The sequence below is a fragment of the Polypterus senegalus genome, chromosome 1, assembly GCF_016835505.1.
Source record: "Polypterus senegalus isolate Bchr_013 chromosome 1, ASM1683550v1, whole genome shotgun sequence".
NCBI lineage: Eukaryota > Metazoa > Chordata > Cladistia > Polypteriformes > Polypteridae > Polypterus > Polypterus senegalus.
Window position 1 is genome coordinate 161622625 of NC_053154.1, and position 23768 is coordinate 161646392.

At 37.0% G+C, this 23768-nt stretch overlaps 1 protein-coding gene across 1 annotated transcript in view; it reads left to right on the forward strand.

Moving 5' to 3' along the window:
• ppp2r3a (protein phosphatase 2, regulatory subunit B'', alpha) overlaps window positions 1–23768 on the forward strand; it is a 230030-nt gene that overhangs the window by 186896 nt on the left and 19366 nt on the right. The window contains exons 4-7 of the mRNA XM_039761539.1: window positions 9095–9364; window positions 12826–12929; window positions 13608–13710; window positions 17404–17478. Of these exons, the coding sequence (XP_039617473.1) occupies window positions 9095–9364; window positions 12826–12929; window positions 13608–13710; window positions 17404–17478 (552 nt within the window). The remainder of the gene's footprint in view (window positions 1–9094; window positions 9365–12825; window positions 12930–13607; window positions 13711–17403; window positions 17479–23768) is intronic.

Consider the following 23768-nt stretch of genomic DNA (forward strand, 5'->3'; position numbering starts at 1 on the left):
TTGTGAGAGAAATACTGTATGTATCACTTACTGTTGTCATAGTCGTAGGATTATGTAGTCTTTTGAGATCCCAAGAAGGAAACGATGTGGGGGCATGGAAAAACATTTGCAGCTCAATTAAAATTAAATAAATACATAATACAAAAGTCATTCATCCAGTGTTGAATTACAAAATAGAAAAAAAATCTCATCAGTACAGTACAGTGATATAAGTCTTATTATTTTTTGTCTTTCCCAACTCAGTTGTTTTAACTTTACATGAGTTGTTTTATTGTTTATACTGAAATACATTATATTTGTTTTCTCCGTTGTATCTATGTAGACAACATTTAAATGTGCATAGAAACAGCAGGTTAAAATTTAACAAAATGCAGAAACAGATGCATAATTTAAAAAAAGTCCTTTGATAACTATTATTACTTAACTGACAGAGGTCTCCCCTAGCATTTGCCTAGACAAAATTTGCCATACTTATGAAGATACTATTATGCCCCAAATTCTTTGCAACCTGTGTTATTTTTTTGTTAAAATGCTATTTGGTACAGTACAGAGAGAAAGTTATGCAGCAGTCCAGTTACTGTCTAAATTTTTTGACTAGTGTAAAATTGAAATGTACAGTATATAGGGTGGTCCAGATCTAATTATGCAATTTTCATTACGCTATAACTTATTGAGTTTATTACATAGAAAATCACCCGAAAAATCCCGGACCATCAAGAAGTGTGCGAACTGACGACATGAAGAATTGTCTTCGCGCCGAACTGGAATCATCTCTGCATAAATCAAAGTCATCCAGACGATCTGGATGTGCATAATTAGATCTGGACCACCATGTAGATATAAAATCATATGAACACAAGTACAAACTGATGTAACCTTTTATTTCTTATCTTTTTTGATAAGTACTTTTTCTCGTACCCACATAATTTCGAAGGATATTCAGTATGTTTCTGTTTGCTTTGATTTGCTGTCCTCATCCTGGTTATAGTTACATTACTGAAACCCTACAGTGGATTAAAAGACTGTATAACTACGTTCTTTTTATATGAATTGAAGCATGCAATGTAAAGTAAAAACTGTAATCATGACATATTACCTATATATGAAAAAGCTTCTCCAACACAATGTATAAATGAGGCACAGCACTTGTATAGTTCAGGGTATCTAATGTCACTCGACAGAGATACATACAAAAAAATTAACTGCTTTGAGGCTTTGGCAATGTTTACTGTAATAGATGTAATTTCAAGAAAACCAATTATCTAAAGTTATTCATCTCATTCTGGAAGCAAGTAAACCCATTCAGACATGGGGAAGGGAATATGGTAATGCCTTTGTAGAAAGACGGGGCACTTCTGGTTGCTGTCAGCACACAGAGCGAGGAGGCTGACCAAGTGCAAAAATGTAGGATGTATTAATAAAATACAAGGGAGAGAGAAACCAAGGGAGAACAGAAAGATGCAAAGTAAACCAAAAGATACCCAATACTCTTTGATCATTCTGAGCTTACATACAGTATACAGTATAGATAATGCATCATTGCTTTGTGCCTAATCACCTTAAATGTACACCTAAAAACTGCCTTCTTCACCTTTGTGTCTTTTTTTTTCACCCTTATCCTCTATCTGGTTGAATGTTCACTCTAATTCACCTTATGAGTCTAGACTTCAGTATTTGTCATATTTGAGATAGCTTTAAACTCCCTGCTGGTGTTTTTTCAGACCAACCCCTAGAATCACTTTCAGTGTCTGGGAGCTGCCTAGCATTTGCTATTGGTACATTGGACAGAACTCCCTCACAAACTGGCAGTGGTGTAGCTAGAGTTTTTTTCGCCTGGGGGTTTGCCCCCCCTCCCCCTGGACAAGTTACAAACTAAAACTTAATGCATAACATACAATAAATGTAAACGATGAAAACAAACTACATTTTTAATTATTGATTATGATTGAGGTACAGTTAGGTCCATAAATATTTGGACAGAGGCAACTTTTTTCTAATTTTGGTTCTGTACATTACCACAATGAATTTTAAATGAAACAACTCAATCAATCAATCAATCAACATTTATTTATATAGCACATATTCATACAAAAAAAATGTAGCTCAAAGTGCTTTACAAAATGAATAGAAAAATAGAAGACACAATAAAAAATAAACATAAGTCAACATTAATTAACATAGAATAAGAGTAAGGTCCGATGGCCAGGGTGGACAGAAAAACAAAAAAACTCCAAAGGCTGGAGAAAAAAATAAAATCTGTAGGGGTTCCAGACCAAGAGACCGCCCAGTCTCCTCTGGTGCAGGTGCAGTTGAAGTGCAGATTTTCAGCTTTAATTCAGTGGGTTGAACAAAAAGATTGCATAAAAATGTGAGGCAACTAAAGCATTTTTTAACGCAATCCCTTTATTTCAGGGGCTCAAACGTAATTGGACAAATTAAATAACTGGAAATAAAATGTTCATTTCTAATACTTGGTTGAAAACCCTTTGCTGGCAATGACAGCCTGAAGTCTTGAACTCCTGGACATCACCAGATGCTGGGTTTCCTCCTTTTTAATGCTCTGCCAGGCCTTTACTGCAGCAGCTTTCAGTTGCTGTTTGTTTGTGGGCCTTTCTGTCCGAAGTTTAGTCTTCAACAAGTGAAATGCATGCTCAATTGGGTTAAGATCAGGTGACTGACTTGGCCAATCAAGAATTTTCCACTTCTTTGCTTTAATAAACTCCTGGGTTACTGTGGCTGTATGTTTTGGGTCATTGTCCATCTGTATCATGAAACGCCGCCCAATCAGTTTGACTGCATTTAGCTGGATTTGAGCAGACAGTATGTCTCTGAACACCTCAGAATTCATTCGGCTGCTTCTGTCCTGTGTCACATCATCAATAAACACTTGTGTCCCAGTGCCACTGGCAGCCATGCACGCCCAAGCCATCACACTGCCTCGACCGTGTTTTACAGATGATGTCGTATGCTTTGGATAGTGAGCTGTTCCACGCCTTCTCTATACTTTTTTCTTGCCATCATTCTGGTAGAGGTTGATCTTGGTTTCATCTGTCCAAAGAATGTTTTTTCCAGAAGTCTGCTGGCTTTTTTAGATGTTCTTTAGCAAAGTCCAGTCTAGCCTTTCTATTCTTGAGGCTTATGAGTGGCTTGCACCTTGCAGTGCACGCTCTGTATTTACTTTCATGCAGTCTTCTCTTTATGGTAGACTTGGATATCGATATGCCTACCCCCTGGAGAGTGTTGTTCATTTGGTTGGCTGTTGTGAAGGGGTTTCTCTTCACCATGGAAATGATTCTGCGATCAACCACCACTGTTGTCTTCCGTGGACTTCCAGGTCTTTTTGCGTTGCTGAGTTCACCAGTGCTTGCTTTCTTTCTCAGGATGTACCAAACTGTAGATTTTGCCACTCATAATATTGTAGCAATTTCTCGGATGTTTTGTTTCTGTTTTCGCAGCTTAATGATGGCTTCTTTCACCTAAATGGAGAGCTCCTTTGACCGCATGTTGTCTGTTCACAGCAAAATCTTCCACATGCAAGCACCACACTTCAAATCAACTCCAGGCCTTTCATCTGCTTAACTGATAATGACATAACGATGGACTTGCCCACACCTGCCCATGAAATAGCCTTTGAGTCAATTGTCCAATTACTTTTGAGCCCCTGAAATGAAGGGATTGTGTTAAAAAATGCTTTAGTTGCCTCTCGTTTTTATGCAATCTTTTTTGTTCAACCCACTGAATTAAAGCTTAAGTCTGCACTTCAACTGCATCTGAGTTGTTTCATTTAAAATTCATTGTGGTAATGAGCAGAACCAAAATTAGAAAAAAGTTGCCTCTGTCCAAATATTTATGGACCTAACTGTATTTCAATAATGCCCCTTCATTCACCTTTTTTTTTTTTCTAAAAGCAGCACCACTCTCTTTTGTTCTCTGCATCTTGAGATTGAGAGAATAATAAAGTATTAATAATGAGATCGAAGGGTTCATCCCTTTCGGTTGGAATAAGTTGACGGAGAGAGTCTTCATCAGAGTAAGTTGGCAGACCAATTCCAATTTAGCGTTGAGGAAGAGAGCTGACAGTACAGAGGGCTGGAACCATCCCAGCATGAGATTCATGCATTGCAGGGCACATTCACTCACATACCAATAAGATACAAATTCACAACAGACCAAATCAGAGCTTCCAGTTACTTGACATGCATGTTTTCGGATGTAAGCGGAACTTGGAGTGCCTAGACACTAGGAAAACATCCAAATGTCACATAAACAGCAACTGGGCCAGGACTTTAACTTCAGGATCTATGAGACAGGGATGTCAATACCCGTCCTGCCCATATTCATGAAATAATCATAGGATATGCAAAAAAATTAAGACAGTTAAATACTATTGTCCAGCCTTATACGGCTAAGGTTTATACCTTTTGTCTGCAAGCCAAAAGGGGTCAAACTGCTTCACTACTTAGTTGTGAAGTTCAAGCTTCCAAGATCCTCCTAATTATGAAGGTTCCTTGCTCATACTGTAATGAATTAGCAGCATTCTCGCCAGCAACTTCTACAGCACTAGTATTATATAAGACCAGTAACGGCGTACTGCATGGAATACACTTGACTTGAGCATTCATAGTTTTCGTACTCTTTTTATGTACGTTTAGTATTCATTTGCTCAGAGGTTGATGCGCTTGCTGCTTCCTGAGCAGCTCTTCTTTTCTCCACCCTTCTTTCATTGGCATCTTTTCGCGTTAAAACTGATTAATTCAGTGTTTGTGTTGCAATTAGTGCGTTTACTTTCGTTTTTCACTTAAGTTGGCACTTAAGTCTTCAATCTGCCTCAAGACTGATTTAAGATATGAAGAGGTAGGGGAAGTGAGTGCGAAGGTGGTAGGGATGAGAATGGCGCCCGTACACATGCGCTGCATGGCCGCCCTGCTGGCCGCTGCAGAGAGTTGATTCTACAATAAAAATAAAAAGAGGAATAACCTTGGAGGTCAATCATCACCCCGAAAGCGGATAGTAGACGTCACGTAGTATTATGTGTACCAAATTTCAGGTCAATAGTTCAAACGGTTTGCGAGCTACAGGTGATTTAAAATTCTGGACAGACAAATGAACAGCCACAGTAGTAGTAGTATTGTGTATAAAGATTGTGATGCTGCCAGCTCCATAGTCCTGGTTTCAAAGTCCAACCCAGGCACTGTCTTTGTAAAGCTTATCTTTTGTCCTGGGTATGTATATATTTTTCTGCAGGTGGTTAGGTTTTGCTTTCACTACCCAAAGCCATAACTGAATAATCTAAAGCACATGTGTGTACACATGAGCTTATCAGAGCTGGCTGCTCTCTTATTGCATTGTATGGGAAATGCAGTTATTCAGAATAAATTGTCCTGTTCCCTTTATAAAGGCACTCCCAGTTCTATATACTCCTTTTTTTGACTTATTTACAGTATGTATGTATGCATTCATTATATGTATGCATATGTGTATGTTTGTTATCACTGCTTTGGACTGATAATAGCAGGGTGTTCAGGTGGTAACAGCATTAAGAGTATTGCCTTAGCCTGGCCTTAAGTATCAAAAGGTGACAGTGGAAATTGATCAACCTTTAGGAATTCTAAAAATGGTACGTTTAATACTAAACCTTTCGTTTAGTTGGATGCATAATGAAATCTTAAAAGTATTCTATTTATCCTTAAGAAATCCCATATACTGTACGTTGAAGTTACCCTGGGTTCTGTACTGCTTAAAATATATCAGACAAGAACCCATTGTATTTTTGCAACCTCCAAAACAGTAACTAAGCCAAACACAGCAGTAGCGTTTTACGAAAGAGTACATTCCCTGAGGCAGCCAGGGCTCAATAGAATTCAATGACATTGTCCTCCAATCAGTATTGGGGATCTCCAGCAGTTGGTTTCTAACACAACCTGCTGTGTCCTGAAAGAAAGCAACCAGAGTGGTTTTATTTTTGTTTACTTATGTAAGTTTTTATTTATTGAAAGAATCTACTGGCATTCTGCATCTTTGTTTCCATTCATATTTTTTAAAAGATTGAAATTTTCTCTTGGCTTCTGTCTCATGTGAAAATGGAAACTACATGGCTGTGTTAACAGAAACAGCTGCTTTAGCAGAAACTGTGTTAGCAGAAGCACTTGACTATCTAATGAGAAACTATGTATTGCACTACTTAGTCTCTCTCAAAGAGGTCATGCTTGTGGATACTTAACAACTAGTGTCATCAAGACTTCTTTGTTACTGTTTGTCTCAACCTGTTGTAGCTTCAGCAACAAATAGTTTTACATTAAGCAACAAGATAACTATATGACAATGCTGGTCTGCAGTGTGCTTCGTTGAGATGCATTTGATCAAACCAGATGATTATTCTTTACCAGAATTCAACCAGAATATGCATTTTCTTTATTTTTTGTTGCTTTCAAGGATAGTCGTTAAATATTGTAATGATCAATAATGCTAATTGAATGAATTACTTGTGCTCATCCCGAATATTTTATGTTTTTCTTTCTTACAAATATAATAGCAAATACATTTCAAATGTGAGAATGAATGTTCATTCAGTGTGTTTTGCATTATTTTGATAAACAAAATCACTGTGGTTGAAGAAATACTGTACATTGTTATTAAGAAAATGAGAGAAGAACTTGAGACATTACATAAAATGGTCTAAACACAATGATTTCCTCCATTGTGCCTCTTGTGAGAAAAGCATTGTCTTAGAACAATGTTTTAAAGTGGAGCTCACCGTGTCTGGTTTCTGCCAAGCTTCTCATTGGCAGGAAGTTGCAGCTTCCCATGTTGGCATTAAACTGGCTAAGCTTTGCCCTGATATCGTGGAGGTGAGGTATTTTATTTCACTTTGCTGAGCAATCTCTCAGTAAACTCTTGTGAAGAGTAAGGCACCCTGCTGTCACTTGGCCGGCATATCTGAAATGTACGAGGTGCCAGGTAATAAAACTAGTCACCACTCTGTATAAGGGAGGAACTACATAACAAATTAGAGATATTTCTTAATTGAATGTGCCCAAGGAAGTGGCAAATTAATGTTTAGACTGCTACAGAGCTCCCTTTGTTCAGGGGTTTTGAACTAAGAGATGAGAAAAAAAACCTAAGCTTGTGTACTGAAAGATTTTTTAAAAAAATGTATACACAGTACTTGCTTCTGCACATTTCAAACAATAACTAAAATAAAGTAAATTCTGCCCAGTCATAGAAAGCCATTTTTAAAGGGCATCTCAGTTAATAATAGATAAATTTCCTCTAGTACTTAAAGCAATAATTGTAATGGTATGACAAAAGAATACTAATCCTGCAAGAGCATAGAAATCCCACAGTTCACTTTTTTACATATAGTGCAGCAGCTTTTATGGTAAGCGCCATTTCAAATCAATTTTACCTGAATAGAAAATAGAATAAAACCTAATGAACATTTTTTTTACAAAGATCTGTTCAGCATTATTGTCAAGATCACATAGTGAGGTAACCATAGCTTTTGTTTACCAGTTTCTGATTTCAGGCAAACTTGGACAATTGTCTCACGCTTTCATATAAACTGTTCTTCTTTTGTCCATTGTGCCCTAGCAGACTTGCGGATAACATTGAGATAGTCACGCTTGTCATTACTTAAAACACATATATAGCTGGGGTTATGGTTGCTGTTTTGAAAGCTCACTTGGAAATGGGGGAAAGAACAGTATTATAAAGCACTTACTGTATTTCGTTGTAGCATAATCACAAAGCTTAAGATTAAATACTCCTTTAAGAGGGTAAAGAAAGCAGTATAATTTGTGTAAGAAACCATCTTTATAAACTTCTGTTTTTGGGATACAGTATTAAAGTAAGATAGGAATCAGCAAAGAGAAATTAGTTCTCCTTGGGGAAAAGAGATTTGCTGTAGAAGTGGTATAGATGCAAAGGATTAAAATCTGAAATATTATGATTTGGTTGATCAAAAAGGAATGAGTAACACCAATCTGAAACCGTTCCTGTAAATGATAACAGATCAATCATGGTGCTTTCAACCTGGTTTCTTTAAAGTTGATGTAAAGGTTTAGCAGTACAAGGAAGTGAGCTATAGTATTATGTGGCATAGATTTAGATCTTCATCCATAACAGAGACTCCTCAAATGGTGATGGTATTGTTGTAATTTAACAAGACTGTTAAATTTGCTTTGTTCGTTAAATTCTCACCTTACAGTCCATGCAAAACAATAACAATGGTAAGAACTGAAAGACAAAAAGGCAAAACAAAGTGAATACCACAGACCTAAGCTGTTTGATGGCTTCAAGGCTAAGAAGACAGCCAAGCAAGGATAAGCATTTGTTGTGACAGCACAACAAATAATTAAAGTAAGTTGGTGCTTCCCTTCTGTGAGACTCTTTTACTAAGTGTCTTTGACCCTTGGCAGGAATAATATAAACAGAAATGTCAGTGTGGGTTTGATCTGGAAAAATGAAATGCTGAACTGCACTAGAAGTTTTCCATAATAACTATGAGGTTCTTGCAGAAACAATCAAACTTTGTTTTATCTATTTCACTAACGTAGTAAAGTACATTCCAGTACATGCAAAAAACAAATTCCAAATAATGTTCAATTTTATGTCCTTTCTGGATATAGTTATTTCAAATAGTCACATATAATGGCTGATGTTGGAGGCATATGGTAGCAAGATTTGCATGCAGAAGCTTCTTTTATAAAAAATGCAACCTATAGAAGATGATACGCCTATATCACAAAGGTTCTTGTATTCAACACTACATATAGATGTATTGAAATGTCTTCATTTTATAACACTGTCTTTGTACATACTAAAATTCAAATCTTATCTCTGATACATTTAGTCAGAGGTAACACAAGACTTATTTCTGCAGTCTTCATAAAATCCAAAATTGTGCTTTTGAGACAACGGAAGGATAAGTATTTTTGCAAAAGTATATAATAGAGTAAAATATAATTGTCTTATATTAATTTTTAAATGAGAAAATGAATGCAGTGTTGATTATTATGTGTTAAGATAACATAAAAATGTAAATGCATTAGCAGCTCAAAAATGTTTTCGTTGCATTTTATCTGTTTGTCTGCAGGTCCAGAGTAGGCAAGAAAAGAAACCCGGGACCCCTCCTCCAGTTCCTGTAAGCTCCATCCTTAATCCACGCCCTGCTACACCACCTGCAACTGTTCATAAACCAGTTGTCACAATCCCAGCCTCCATCAACATTCCACGCTTTTATTTTCCAAAAGGACTTCCAAACACTAATGCCAACCTTGATGAGACCATTGCCAAAATAGAAACCACATTTGCTGAATTTGAGGAAGAAAAAGCTGATATTTATGAAATGGGAAAAATCGCCAAGGTATGATGAGTAAATGTCACTTTTTCAGTATGTAGGACTAGCAAATTAATTACAAGAATCAAATTTTTTTCAACACAATTGATGCATATACTCTGTATTCTTCAACAAAACACATTTTGCTGATTCACTAAATGGGTTTGGGGTGATACAGTGGTTCAGTGAGTTGTGCTGCTGTTGTACAGAACTAGCATCCTGGGTTTGATTCCCACACCTGGATGTTTTTCATGTGCAGTTACATTCAGTGTGTCTATGTAAGTCTTCTTCTGGATGCTGTGGTGTTATACCTCAAAGATATGTGTCAGGGTAATCAGTGATTCAGAATTGGGTCCTGTGTAAGAAGAGTTATTGGGCCCTACGTTGGACTGGTATCCTCTTCAGGGCTTTTTACTACCTTAAGTCAGGTGCTGCCGAGATACTCTGTGGCTTCCTAACACTTAGAATTGAATTAAATGGGCTTGAGAACATTACCTTACTAAATATATGTAACTGAATACCTAGTTTATGTTGATGTCATCTACTCTCCAAAAGTATTGTATCAATTATAACCTACAAGCCTATTGAGTAAGTATGGACTTGTGCTTTATTTGACTCTACATTGGGCTAGAATCCTCTACAGGTTGAGGCTCTAATGCTTTCTAGGTATGGTCTAGTTCTCCTCACCTAGTACTAGGTAAAGCAGGTTCACAAATGAATGAGTGCAAAATTCATAGCATAAACATTAGTCAGACATGCAATAGATGTAAACATTATTGCCTATGTTTTTGGCTTTTTGAAGCCAGAAAGCCCTTTTGACTGGTTTGGGCTCATAAGGTTACTAGTGCCACAGGAAATATGTTAAAAGAAAAATTAAAAATCAAGATTTCTGTGCAGAGCAACTGTAAGTTCATGGTGGTTTAAATCTCAGCAGAACAAAGAGGCCAGTCAAAAGTCAGTTGGCTACTAGTATTGTTTTGTCCACCGTAGAACATAATGGTTATGACAACCTCATAATTAATTCAAATTAATTAGAGAAAAAATCCAAGCTGCACATTCTTAACAAGCTGAAATGGAAAATAAGTTTTACAGAAAAAATGTGGTCTGTTTGGCACATAAAAAGGCAATAAGTAAATCTTTTGGCAGTGATAAATTTGTCAGATCACTTCATTTGAGGTGAGTGGTTTTGATTAAAAAACACTTTGAAGCAGTTAAAGGATTAGTGGCTTTAATATAACAGAATTCAGATGGAACTGTTACAGTTTTACTAGTTAAAACTAACAAAATCATTTACAATTACAAAATATTAAAGAAATGGACATTATCTGAGGTCATTGACACATTCACTTTACTTTCTGTAGAACTTCATTTGGTAATATTAATAATCAAGCCTATTTTTTGGTAGTTTTTATTTTCACTAATTATACCGCAAATGAAAATATATTGGAATTAAAGATCACAGAGACATTTTTTTTCAGAGACAGTCAATTGACATTTGCTAGGTCTTTAATTTGTTTCTTTTGCTTCTCACATAAGTGCTTACAAAGCAAGTTAAAGTCAAGCCCAGCCTATAATATGAAATGCCTGCAATGGCAATGCAATGCATAGCCAACAATATTTTAAAATGACACACTGCAATCCACACTATGAAAATTACATTTAATGTTATGTGCCGTTTGTAAAAAAGATTAAATAAGAACCAATTCATGTAGCGGACTTAAGCTTAGGCTGAAGAGTTGCCAGACGCCTGAGTTTAGGAATAATGTGGTAAACTCTTCCTCATTTTCTGTATTGGATGAAGTTAATGCTCTCTGTGTCAGCTTTGATAATGAAAACAAAGTCTGTCTGGTTTACTGTATGTGGCTACAAAACTGTTCTTTCACTGTTTCTGTGGATGACATAAGGAATATTTTTAATGAGTTCACATTCACCATAACTCACTTCCAAGTGAAATTTCAGTACAATCTTTAAAACCTGTAGTGAAGAATTACCATTGCAGTGAAAAAGTAATTTCCCCTTCCTGATTTTCTCTATTATTTCAGGTCTTCAGCCAAAATCTGGTATTAGATAAAAGGGCATCTGAGTGAATAAGCAATTCATTTATTAACTGATTACATTTATTTAATAAACAAAGTTATCAAGCACAGACCTTTGCTATGTGAAGATGCCCCTTTACATCTAATAAGTAAGTGTAAGAGAAATATGAAGAAATATGAAAAAAATAATCCCTGTGTCAGAGAAAAGAGAAGTGAAGTGTCTGAACAGCATTCACTTTCTTTGTGATTAAATGTTTTGAGGACAGATGCTGAGGAGGAGTGTGGGAGGAAAATTGGAGCCTTTGGAGGAAATTTTGGGGAGTGTTTAAACACCACAGGGACAACAAGCAGGTGTCAGATTTGAACCAAGGACCCGTGAGGTAGCAACACTAACTGATGCATAACTATACAGCACTTTGGATATTGTTTTAATAATTTGTTTGTTGATATGTTTTATCTGAAGAACGAAAACAACCTTTTTGCCCGGTGTAGTAGTAAAGGAGCTATAAGTGAACCAAAGATTTTAGTTTTAGATTTAATTTTAGACTTTATTTTAGATTTTATTTTATGAGCCTTTTTAGATTACTCAAACCCAGCTTCTTGTTCAGACAGTTTTATCACATTTATGTATCACTGGCTGGAGCACTTGAGTACAGTACTTTATTATTCCCTTATTCATCCTTAATATTTTTTAGAAAACCAATATTAGTTTTGTAACTGTTGGTCATTAGAGTTAGCTATAAGGAATTAAAAATAGCTGTATTAAGATTAAGAAATCTACAGGTTAGGCCAATCATAACCAATTTGTATTGCTCACACGCACAGATCTTATCAGTAAACATTTAAGTGTTCTTCATTGTTGACTGTTGCTAGTTTGAAGTTTTCTGAGGCTGAGTATTTACTAGGAAGGATGTTCAATAAGTTCCTGCACTTTTTTAACTCTATTTATTAAAAATTTCAAAAACAAATTTAATCATCTTTCTACATCTACATCTTTCTACATAGTCACCTTCATTTGCGATGCAATTTTCCCAGTGTTGTACCAACGTTTTAATGCCCAATTACTACTCCTCCCGCCTTCACCGTTTCCAACGAAAATATAAAGGTGCAGAAACTTTTTGAACGTCCCTCGTAATATGCCCAATGTAAGCACACACAGTACATATACAATATTGTGTATTTATATAAGCATTACTTAAAAGAAATGTCTTCTACTACTGTATAATGTAAACAAAATGAACTCTCTCTCTCTCTCTCTCTAGCTGTTCCTTTACCCTGGTTAAATCCAGGCCTACCAGAGATCTGTTAATGTCCCTCTCCCGCTCACTTTTCACAATGCAAAGAATGGTGTTGTTGAAAAAGATCAAAAAGTAGGAACTCAGTTAACCAGCCTGTTCTTTGAATTTAAGGTCAATTCGTTATCTTGGTGTCTTCTTTCTGCTGACTTTTCAGGTATGTGGCTGTCCTCTGTATTGGAAGGCTCCAATGTTTAATGCTGCTGGAGGCGAAAGGACCGGATTTGTCTCTGTTCATGCTTTCATAGCCATGTGGAGAAAGTAAGAATCTTTTCTGTTCTTAACAACAATTTCCATGGTTATTTGCCATTTCTAAATATGGAGGCAGTAAGTTAGGATGCATCAATGTATTATTTGGTGATCTCTATCGGCCCAGCATTCTGTCCCTCGTTGTTAAATGTTTATTTTTTTATTTGAGGACTTTACAGTTTTATTTATTTTTAAACTGTTTATTTTCCCTTTTTTAAATAGCAGATCTGAGTCAATTACAAGATATTGCTGTACATTAAAAAATATGGAAAAAGTTTAACTGATGTTTCCTGTTTTACACACTGACCTGCTCAGCTGATTGCTGTTTTGGATCTTATTAGTCATATTCTAATTTATCCATACCATGTGCCTCCATGTTTTCCACAATCCATTCCATTTGATAGATGGGCATTTGGTGCTTTGAGAATATTAACACAAATAAGTAATGAGTAGAGTAGTATTGAAATCAAACTGAACTAAACAGTAAATAAATACAAAAATTTCATACATAACATGCCTGCTGCATCATAAAGAAGTTAGATGTCAGTATTTATCTTTTAACAGTGGATATATTTTTACAGGTTTTTTACAACTTGCCTGAAGAAGGGGCCTGAGTTGCCTCGAAAGTTTGCATATTGTAATCTTTTTAGTTAGCCAATAAAAGGTGTCATTTTGCTTGACTTTTTACAGGTTGTTACACAGCTGCTATGATGATGCATCAAAGTTTGTTTACCTGTTGGCCAAACCAGGCTGTGACTACCTAGAACAAGAAGACTTCATCCCATTACTACAGGTACTGTATCATTATTGCTTATGGGAAATTTTAAAAATAGAGAGATTGTGACTTTTTTATTCAAGTTTGTGCTTTTGCTGTATATTTATTTTAGGGAGACTTAAAAATATGATTAAAACTAAAGGAGTTCATGCATCCTGTTAGGTTTTAACAGTATAGGATGGTGATGCCTTTGCAGTGGGATGAGCAGTTATTTTGTGGGGCACATTGTGTTTCTTGACACAAGCAGAGCAACTCTTGAATGTCTGCAACTTATCTGAAAATCACTGCTGATCAGAGGTGTCACTTCTTGGCAGTAATTTACTCTTGGGCTTTTTGTGAAGGATGTTCATTTACACTAGAAAGTTAGGAAGGCAATCAATGTAAATTACGAGCCTTCCCAGTCTAATCAAGCATCTATATGATGATTAAAAAATGACTTATTAAGAGTTAAAATCCAACATCAGCTGAATCTCGTCAACTATGGGACACATATAGGTAGATTTGAGCCAATTTCACCCTGCCACATTTTTACCACATTCTTAAGTCAATTACCCATTAAGTTCAAGCTGTTTTGAGGGTAAATAGTGAACCTACTACTTCTTAGGTAAGTGTACATAATACAGGGTGAAACAGAAAGGATGGACGTTTTTTACAAAATCACAAAATTTTTAATTTTTCCTTACAAAGACATTTAATGAAAGATTTGAGTTCATATTGAAATAGCATTTGACAATTTGTAGGGATGGAAATGCAGGTCTAAATGCAAAATACGCCTTACCGAATGATTACTGAGGCCAATTTCAGAAGAATGCTTCTGAGCGACTTGGACTGCGCAGCAGGGCTAGTCGTACGCTTTCCAAATTTTCAGGGGTATGTGCCGTTTGTGTAGCCCCGGCGGTCTTTTGTTCATTAGTGTACCTCGTGTACGATGTGCTTTAACCCAACGTAGGATAGTGTTATGAGTGGGAACAGCTTTATTTTGTGGATATTGAAATGGCAATGAAACTCACACTGAACTGCGGTAATAGATTGGTTGTTCTTGACAAAACAGTCGTACGCAAAAACGCGGTGTTCTATGGCTCCATGGCTTCAACTAAAAAGAAAGTAAAAAAATGCTAAGACTTTGTGAACCTAACGCCACCTACCGCACATCTGTCACTCCACCTAGTGGTGAGTTCTAGCCATTTCAAAGACATCTGTCCTTTCTACCTCACCCTATATAAGGGTCTCTCTGGGGCACAGTAGTTAACACAGATAAATCTTCTGATTGCATGAACTGGCTTTCTTGTCACAGGTGATGGAGAGAAAGGGATTCAGTACAGGATTTGTAAACTTAACCAGAACAATATACTCATCCTTTTTAGCAGTTGTCTTCAGAAATTCTTCAATCTCTTACCCTTCTCTGCTAATAAAAGGGCCAGACAAAGATGTACACTCTCTGCTTTCTACTTTAATGCATTCCTTGAAATGTTTGAGATTGCAATCCATAACCCTAAGCTGTTGACAACTATATCTTAATACAATTTTCATATATTTCTATCCATGCTGATGTTGTTCTCTTTTTCTTTAGTAACATTGGTTAAGACATCTCTGTTATTTTAGGCCTGTTTAAAACTTAAGGGAACCTCTCTTGTTAACAAATAAAATAGACAAAATCCTACCCCCTTACTACTTAACAATTCATATCAGCAACTTTCTTTACCTCCTTTAATCCCATCTACTAACAGCTTTAGATACCTTGATGTGATGAATTAGTGGAATTAATTATTGATGCAAAATTAATGAAGTCAATGTTTCTGTCCACGTTAGGGTCAATATACCTTTATTCATTAATTTCTCCTGGCCATTATTAAAATTAATTTAGCTTCCCACTTTAACTTCATGAGCTCCACAATTCTACTCCTTTCCCCTTCCAATTAACTGGTCACCAGTTATATCTCTTATTTCCAAACTTTTGGGAATTCTTAAACATGCAACCCCAATTCAAAAGATGTATGAGGGGCCATCTCTATCTGAAATGGAAAACTACATCCTGTCTGGTCCTGCTATTGCTTTTGTATCTATCTCCAACGTGGTTACATATTAAATCCTCATGTTATAGCAGGGATTCTCTTTACTCCATTGAAGCCTAATACCTATAAGCTTTTTCTTATTTCTGTTGGCTCCTGTGCCTTCAAAATTTGGCATCATGTGCAGAGACCTATTTGTGTAGCTGTGAAATTTCATAATTGATCTACCTGCTTTTCATAATAATGCCTTTAAAATCAGTGGCCGACCATGCGTTTATCTTCTTTGGCAGAGTGCCTGAATTAGTACACTTGGTGACTTCATTTAGTGATGCTGAATTCCTTTTCATCCAGTTTTTCCAGTTTTGTTTTTCATTCCACCTTCTTTTTTCTTTTCTACAAATTTAGTCAATGTTAAGAACCCCAACCCTCAGCTTTACCTACTCATTCTCTTAACTAAATTTCTCATTCTTGCTCCCCTTCTAAACATCAGGTCTGAGGCTCTATAAAGTTTTGCTAAATCATCTAATAAGTTCTACCCCTAACTTAGGTTTGTTTCAGAGACCTCTCTTCTTCCTCCTCTCTTTCTGCCTGGTAGACCATATTTTATAATGAAAAGTTCAGTTTTCTAAATCCTAATGATCAAGAAACCCAAGTTAAATCCTTCAGTTACTGTTACATGTGTTATGTACCATCTGTTTAATTTGCTTTATTTGAAAATGTTCAGTAAACAATTGAATAATAAAGGTCAGTGAAATTCAAGAGGTGCAGGATCATCTAATTAACCCTTCAGACCTCCTGAAAGCTTCAAAATCAAAATTGTAGGGACTCCCTGAAAATGCATTTTAAAAACGTGCTGTAGTATTCCATGTCCATTACTAGGTTTGCAAGAAAATAGGCCAGAATCCAAATTCAGAAGAAGATCATTTTTATGGGCTTCCTTTCGTTTCAGTCACTTTACTGTTTGCTTCTGCTGAACTACCTAGAGTTGAAGCAGTGCTCTGTGGCAGGGTGGTGGTGTTAATGATGTTTTATTTAGCCAAACTGTTTAGAAACAAAAACAGAGTTCTTTTCCCATGATTTGGGTTTTGCTTTTATAAATTTCAAAAAGAACATTGAAAATGTCCCAAATTGTGAAATTTCAGATGAAAAGATTCATTACTGTTGACTTGAACATCTGCATGATTATGGTGAATTAGTTAACAGATTCTGCTCTCCCACACAGAAGTGCATGTATTTCATGAAAAGTTGTGTTCGGAACAATGCTTGTCAGAAGTATGTATCGTAATTTTTTCTTGCAACTTACATAATTTTTCTGATGCAATTACTCTATGTAGGATATTTATCTTCTAATTAATTGCAGTGTATAGCTAATTACATATTATATGGTACTAGCATAAGATTTCAGTGTGTATCCTGTAATGGAGCAATGATTGGACCCTGGATTATCTCTGGGTATTTTGCATACTGGTTGTTTGGCACCATGACATTCCATTGTCACTTTAACTCATGCACCTAATATATTCAGCCCTCCCACATATTAGATGATTTTATATATATTTCCACAAGCAATTTATTGCTTAACCTGCATAGTACCCAACAGTCTTAATTAAGGCATGTACTGAGAATGATTTACTCTTACATTGTGCGGTATATATATGTAAAAAAAAAAGTATCTAAAGAATTATTGTTTTCATCCTTTTAGGATATTGTGGACACTCATCCTGGCTTAACATTTTTGAAGGATGCACCTGAATTCCATTCTCGATACATAACCACGGTAAGGAATGTTTCCACCCCTGACACAGTAGTATTTTGTTACTTAAGTATTTAATATTATAATGGGTCATATTGGTAATTCTATTAATTTTGTTTCTAACTATATGGATCATTAGTGTATTTAAATACTAGGTTGTAGTAATAACAACAACAACATTTATTTATATAGCACATTTTCATACAAACAGTAGCTCAAAGTGCTTTACATAATAAAGAATAGAAAAATAAAAGACACAATAAGAAAACAAAATAAATCAACATTAATTAACATCGAATAAGAGTAAGGTTCAATGGCCCTGGGGGACAGAAAAAACAAAAAAACTCCAGACGGCTGGAGAAAAAATAAAATCTGTAGAGATTCCAGACCATGAGACCGCCCAGTCCCCTCTGGGCATTCTACCTAACATAAATGAAACAGTCCTCTTTGGATTTAGGGTTCTCACGGAAGGGCTTGATGAAGATGGTCACGTAGAGTTCTGCCTTTTAATCCATTCATCATTGTTGGAGCATCATGAAGCTTTGAGTAGGTAGAGGTGGCGCAGGCCACCACCACAAAGAAACCGGAAAAAGAAACAGAAAAGGGAGTAGGGGTCAGTACGGATTTTAGAGCCACCATGAATAGTTATTATGAGGAAATTGAACATATAGAGTATCAGGATTAAGTTAAATTGAAGTTATAGAAAGGCTTTGCAGGCTCTACTAGACCCATGGGCATCAACAGTCTATCCCCTGAGGACCTCTAGAAGCTTTTTTTGTTTTGTTTGCCAGATTATATTACTTCATCCGTTCCATCCATCCATTATCCAACCCGCTATATCCTAACTACAGGGTCACGGGGGTCTGCTGGAGCCAATCCCAGCCAACACAGGGCGCAAGGCAGGAAACAAACCCTGGGCAGGATGCCAGCCCACCACAGGGCACACACACCCGCACAGTTTTCACAGCTTAGGTCTATTTACCTGTGTGTCAGTTGCTTAGAGCTGTATAGAGTGAGAAGTCACGCAAAATGACACCTTTTATAAATACTATAACGTTATTTGGAACATATGCATTTCATGTATGTTCCGTGTCTACATTGATCTATTTAAACACATTGTTAAAACAGAAACGTTTTTCATGTTTTAGTAATAATTGACAAAATGTAGACATGAACTGTATAATGTGTGAAGCCTGAAGTCCAAATATCAAATAAACACTTTCACAAAAGGTACAAATATAACAGAACAAGTGTTCTTCTATTCAAGAATATAACTGCAGAAAAAGAACCCGCGTTAGGGTGCGACATTGACACGCATTTGCTACGACCGCTTCAGTGGCGCAACGATATCAGCTGTTGACTGGTAATCAAAACTTCTGCCTCTCTCTCACCCACTCTGACATTCTCTGCGCCTGACGGAGGGGGTGTGAGCAGAGGGGCTGTTTGCACAGAATTTGTTTGCCTAGAAGATAAGGACGCTCCTCTACAAAATGCCGCTTTATCGCGGTGCTTCTGCATACTTAAAAGCACGTATTGATTTTTTGATTATTTGCTTTTCTTAGCGAGCGCTCTCCCTGACATTTTCTGCTCCTGACGGCGTTCCTTTGAAGAGAAGATATGTTTGCATTCTTTTAAGTGTGAGAAAGAACTGTCATCTCTGTCTTGTCATGGAGCACAGTTTAAACGTTTGGCTAAAGGGTGTTATTTCATGTCTAGAGGGCTCTAATAATGTTAACAGTGTGGGAGAGTTTATAAGGGCTTAAAATATATAAAAATAACCATACAAACATATGGTTTCTACTTCGCGGATTTTCACCTATCGCGGGGGGGTTTGGAACGCAACCCCCGCGATCGAGGAGGGATTACTGTAAATAACATTTGATCTGGCTCTTACATACAAAGTACAGTGACGGCAGCTTCCACCTTCAGCTATAGACTCTTCAGTACGCGAGCGACTCTCCACGCTAGTGTTTAGATCTGAACGGTGCATGTGCCAAAAACTGTAACATTTATATGTGTGACAGATAGGGGGCGCTGTCGTCCCCTTGAACCCTCAGACAATGTGTCAGACACCAGATAAAAGTCAAAGAAATTATTTATTCATACAAAAAAGTGCACAAAGCACCTTCACCTCCATTATACCTTCAATAATAACCACAATAATCAATTCACAATACAATAATAATCCTCCACACCTCCCAGCAGCTCAGTCAACCTTCCTCCCAACTCGGCCCACTGCTGGGATCTCCCACAGTCCTTTTAAAGTCTTTGACCCGGAAGTGTTTCTGTCCCTCAGTCCATGTGACTTTATAACACTTCCGGGTCGGATAAAAACTCCTTTTCTATAAGGAAAATACACTGCCTCCCTGCAGCATCCCCTGGCGGCCCCCACGTTATCCAGTAGGACTGTGATGAAAGACTCCAAGTTCCATGATGCCCTGCTGGAATTCGGGGCCCCTCCATGTTGCAGGGTTGGCTCCATCTGGTGGCTTCGGGGTATTGGCCGGGATAAGTTGCCGGCCATATTCCACATATGTTACTTACATAAAAGCCAGATCGAATGTTATTTACCTTGAGTTATTTACTTACTTCCTACAGTGTAAAGTCACAAGTAGACTGCAGAGCTTCCTGTGTTTGATCAACACGGGCATGCTCAAAAAATACGTGTAATGCCACGAAAAGTGCCTTCTAACACTTTAGTACGCAAGCAATGGTACGAGAATGCAGTTAGACTTTTTTTGGGGGCATATACACCGTCCAGATCTAAACACTAGCATAGAGAGTCGCTTGCGTACTAAAGAGTCTATAGCTGCAGGTGGAAGCTGCCGTCGCTGTACTTTGTATGTAAGAGTCAGATCGAATGTTATTTACCTATTTACCTTTATTTATTTACTTACTGCCTAGTTGATACCATTGTGCCACTGAAGCGATCGTAGCAAATGTGTGTCAATGTCGCACCCTAATGTGGGTTCTTTTTCTGCAGTTATATTCTTGAATAGAAGCGCACTTGTTCTGTTATATTTGTACCTTTTGTGAAAATGTTTATTTGATATTTGGACTTCATGCTTCACACATTATACACTTTATGTCTACATTTTGTCAATTATTACTAAAACATGAAAAACGTTTCTGTTTCAACGATGTGTTTACATAGATCGTTGTAGACACAGAACACACATGAAATGCATGTGTTCCAAATAACGATATAGTGTTTATAAAAGGTGTCATTTTGCTTGACGTCTCACTGTATACAACTCTAAGCAACTGACACGCAGGTAAACAGACTTGAGCTGACAAAACAGTGTGGGGTGGGGGGATGTGATAGCAGGCTGTTTGCTGCTTATCGACACATTTACAGGACAAAAGACGCTGACAGAGAGGTGCAAAGCGATTTAAGGTGGGACGGATCTACAAGTTTTTTTGTAGGCTCTGGTAATTCTAGTGTTAAGTCTCTCACGGTCTTATTCACAAGTGAGGGGAAAAGGGATGCCGAGATCAATAGACAGATTGGGGCAGTGAGTACAGTTAAGTAGTTGCTGTACTGATCTATATTGTTGAAGACGGAAGGCAAAGCTTTCAATTGACTAATCGGCCTACATCCTTTCCCTCACCTATGGTCATGAGTTTTCGGTAATGACTGAAAGGATGAGAGCACAGGTACAAGTGGCTGAAATGGATTTTCTCTGTAGGGTGGCTGGGTTCTTCCTTTGAAATAGGGTGAGTAGTGCAAGTATACAGGAGAGGTTAGGAGTAGAGCTGATGACTCACCACATTAAGAGCCACAAGTTCGGGAATCTGATACAGATGCCTCCCTGTGGATGTTTTATGAGCATTACCAGCAGAGAAAAGAGCATCTGTGTAAATGACAAAATGTGCATAAGGACTTAAGGAGGTTTTGCTGATATTGTTACACTGATGTGCTGAAATTTAGCTATATACTGATATAGTTTATTCAGATTGTTGTTAAAGGGTATTTATATCAGTTTGTAATATTTATTTTTACTTTCATCAAATCCTTTGCTTTGAATGCTTATTTCTTGATTGTCATTAAGGGTCCATGCAGACCTCTTAAACCTTTTTTCTTTAGAAGGGCTTTTGCTTCCTTCATCTGCACGTGACAACATGTAAGACAGAGTCTGTCTGTAGGTTTTTGTTACTGATGGACATAATTTGCCTGTATCAGAAGTATACTTAATTCTTTTATAGTCAAGGCTTCCATGTCTTTCTGCACCACTGAATATGCATTCCAAAATGCAGTATGTTTATGGACAATTCCTTTTGCATGTCAAGGAAGACTGTGTCCCATTCATTAAAAAGACTGATCAAAGAGGTTTTCCCCTTGATTTAGTGTTAATGTGAAAATTGAAAATATTCTAATATGCGATCCCTGTAGCCCAGGCACAGTTAAGCAATAATACTAAACAAGTTATGCTCGTCAAGTGAGGATGTTGGATTTTAAAGACAATTACCAAATAATGTGTTTTAGAGTGTTTACCCGTAGTCATCTCTCAATTATGTGCTGCCCGAATAGATGAGGCCTGTCTGGGGCAGTTTTGGTGTTCGTTTAATATATTGCTGCTTACTAACTCAGTTTGCCAGCGTTTCATTTGGATTCCAGTTTAACCACCCGTAAGGCCGGGTTTATACTCATGCAACGAGATACATGCTCCTGTGGACGCTACTGCTAAGCAAGCGTTGTACTGTTAATACTTGGCCGCGTACTTTACATAAATCTGGAAGGTTCCACCAGGTGGGAGTGTGAGATATCATCACGGGTTAGAAAGCGTTTTGGCTTCCCTGTGTTGTGAATTGCCTGAAACATCCATTAAATTCCGAGGACACCTTGCCACAATATCTCTGAAAAGGATGGATGTTTAATGATTGCATTCATCAATCCAGGGATGCTCCCATTCCAGCAAGCATCAGGCATGAGACGGAAACAATCCCTGGAAGGGGAATCAGCTCATCACAAGGTGAATACAAGCACATACATACACACTAGCGTCATTTTAGCATCACCAAAACCCCAAACTTTCATGTCTTTGGAGGGAAACCGGGGCACACCGTGTAAACCCACTAGGAAAACATGCAAAATCCAGGCAGGGAACACCAGGGACGTGACTCCCTGCAAGGCAGCAGCGCTACTGTTCTGCCACCATGCTGCCCCCACATATGTAATTAATAACTGTATTCATTATTTAAATGAAGTTAACGATTTATCTGTAAAATGTGATATACATACTTGAATGTATTCCATTATGAAGGTGATAACAAGTATAAATCTAAGGATTCTAAATGTGCAGTGAGCTGGAATATCATACATTTAATGTATTCTCTGTGGCAATTGCTGCTTGCCATTGCTGACAGTTCACAAGGAAGACCTAGAAGCATGTGGCGATTAATAGCTGGGTCGGTTTTAAGATAAAGTTTACTTTAATTATAAAATAAGATCTGAGATTAAACAAGGCATTTTGAGATTAAGGCTGAAATTTCCACTCTAATCACAAAATAGTCCTTTTCACTGTATCCATGATTTTTATCTTTGTGGCTCAAATACGCTGCCTTACATTCTAATGCTATTGTGAAGGTGCAAAAAAAAATGGAGGATGGTATGTGAGACCTTTAAAATGTATTGTGTCATTATGTTGGGGAATATGCAACACTTGAATATAAAAGCACCACAAATGCATTTGTATGTTGGCATTTTGCTTCACCACATCATCAGACCATTAATCAAATATTTAAGCAGGCACATCGATCCTGTAGGATCCGCAAAGCGACTTACTGTGACATGTAGATAGTAAACCGAGACTCTGACATGAAGTTCTGACTTGATCACACTGCACACCCCCGACTTTTTGTTCTTTCAAGTAAAGGTGTATGTTTGTATATTAGATTTAAGTGAGTCATAATTTTGCAAAGGCTAAAATAAACACAAAGAAGAATATCTCAGGTAACATCCAAATATAGGAAAATATTTACATATCTGGTTGCTTTAAGTGAAATGCGTAAATTAGATAAAGCAAATTACATCAATCAGCCTTTTATATTGTACATTTCATTGCACTGTTCAAAGTAGTTTATATGCATTTACAACATAAGCGTACATTTTTGGAAGCTCTTGAGCATTCCAATATAGCTACATTTGGTTATACTGCCCCCTTAAGGTTGCTGGAAAAATTAATAGAATTTATAACTTTGCTGAAGCAACAGCATTATTTGTTATAATTGGGGGATTTACAAAAACTATTTTTGTCTTATAGTTTAGCTAAATTCCTTGTACTTAAAATCTGCAGGAGATTTTGTGAATTTCA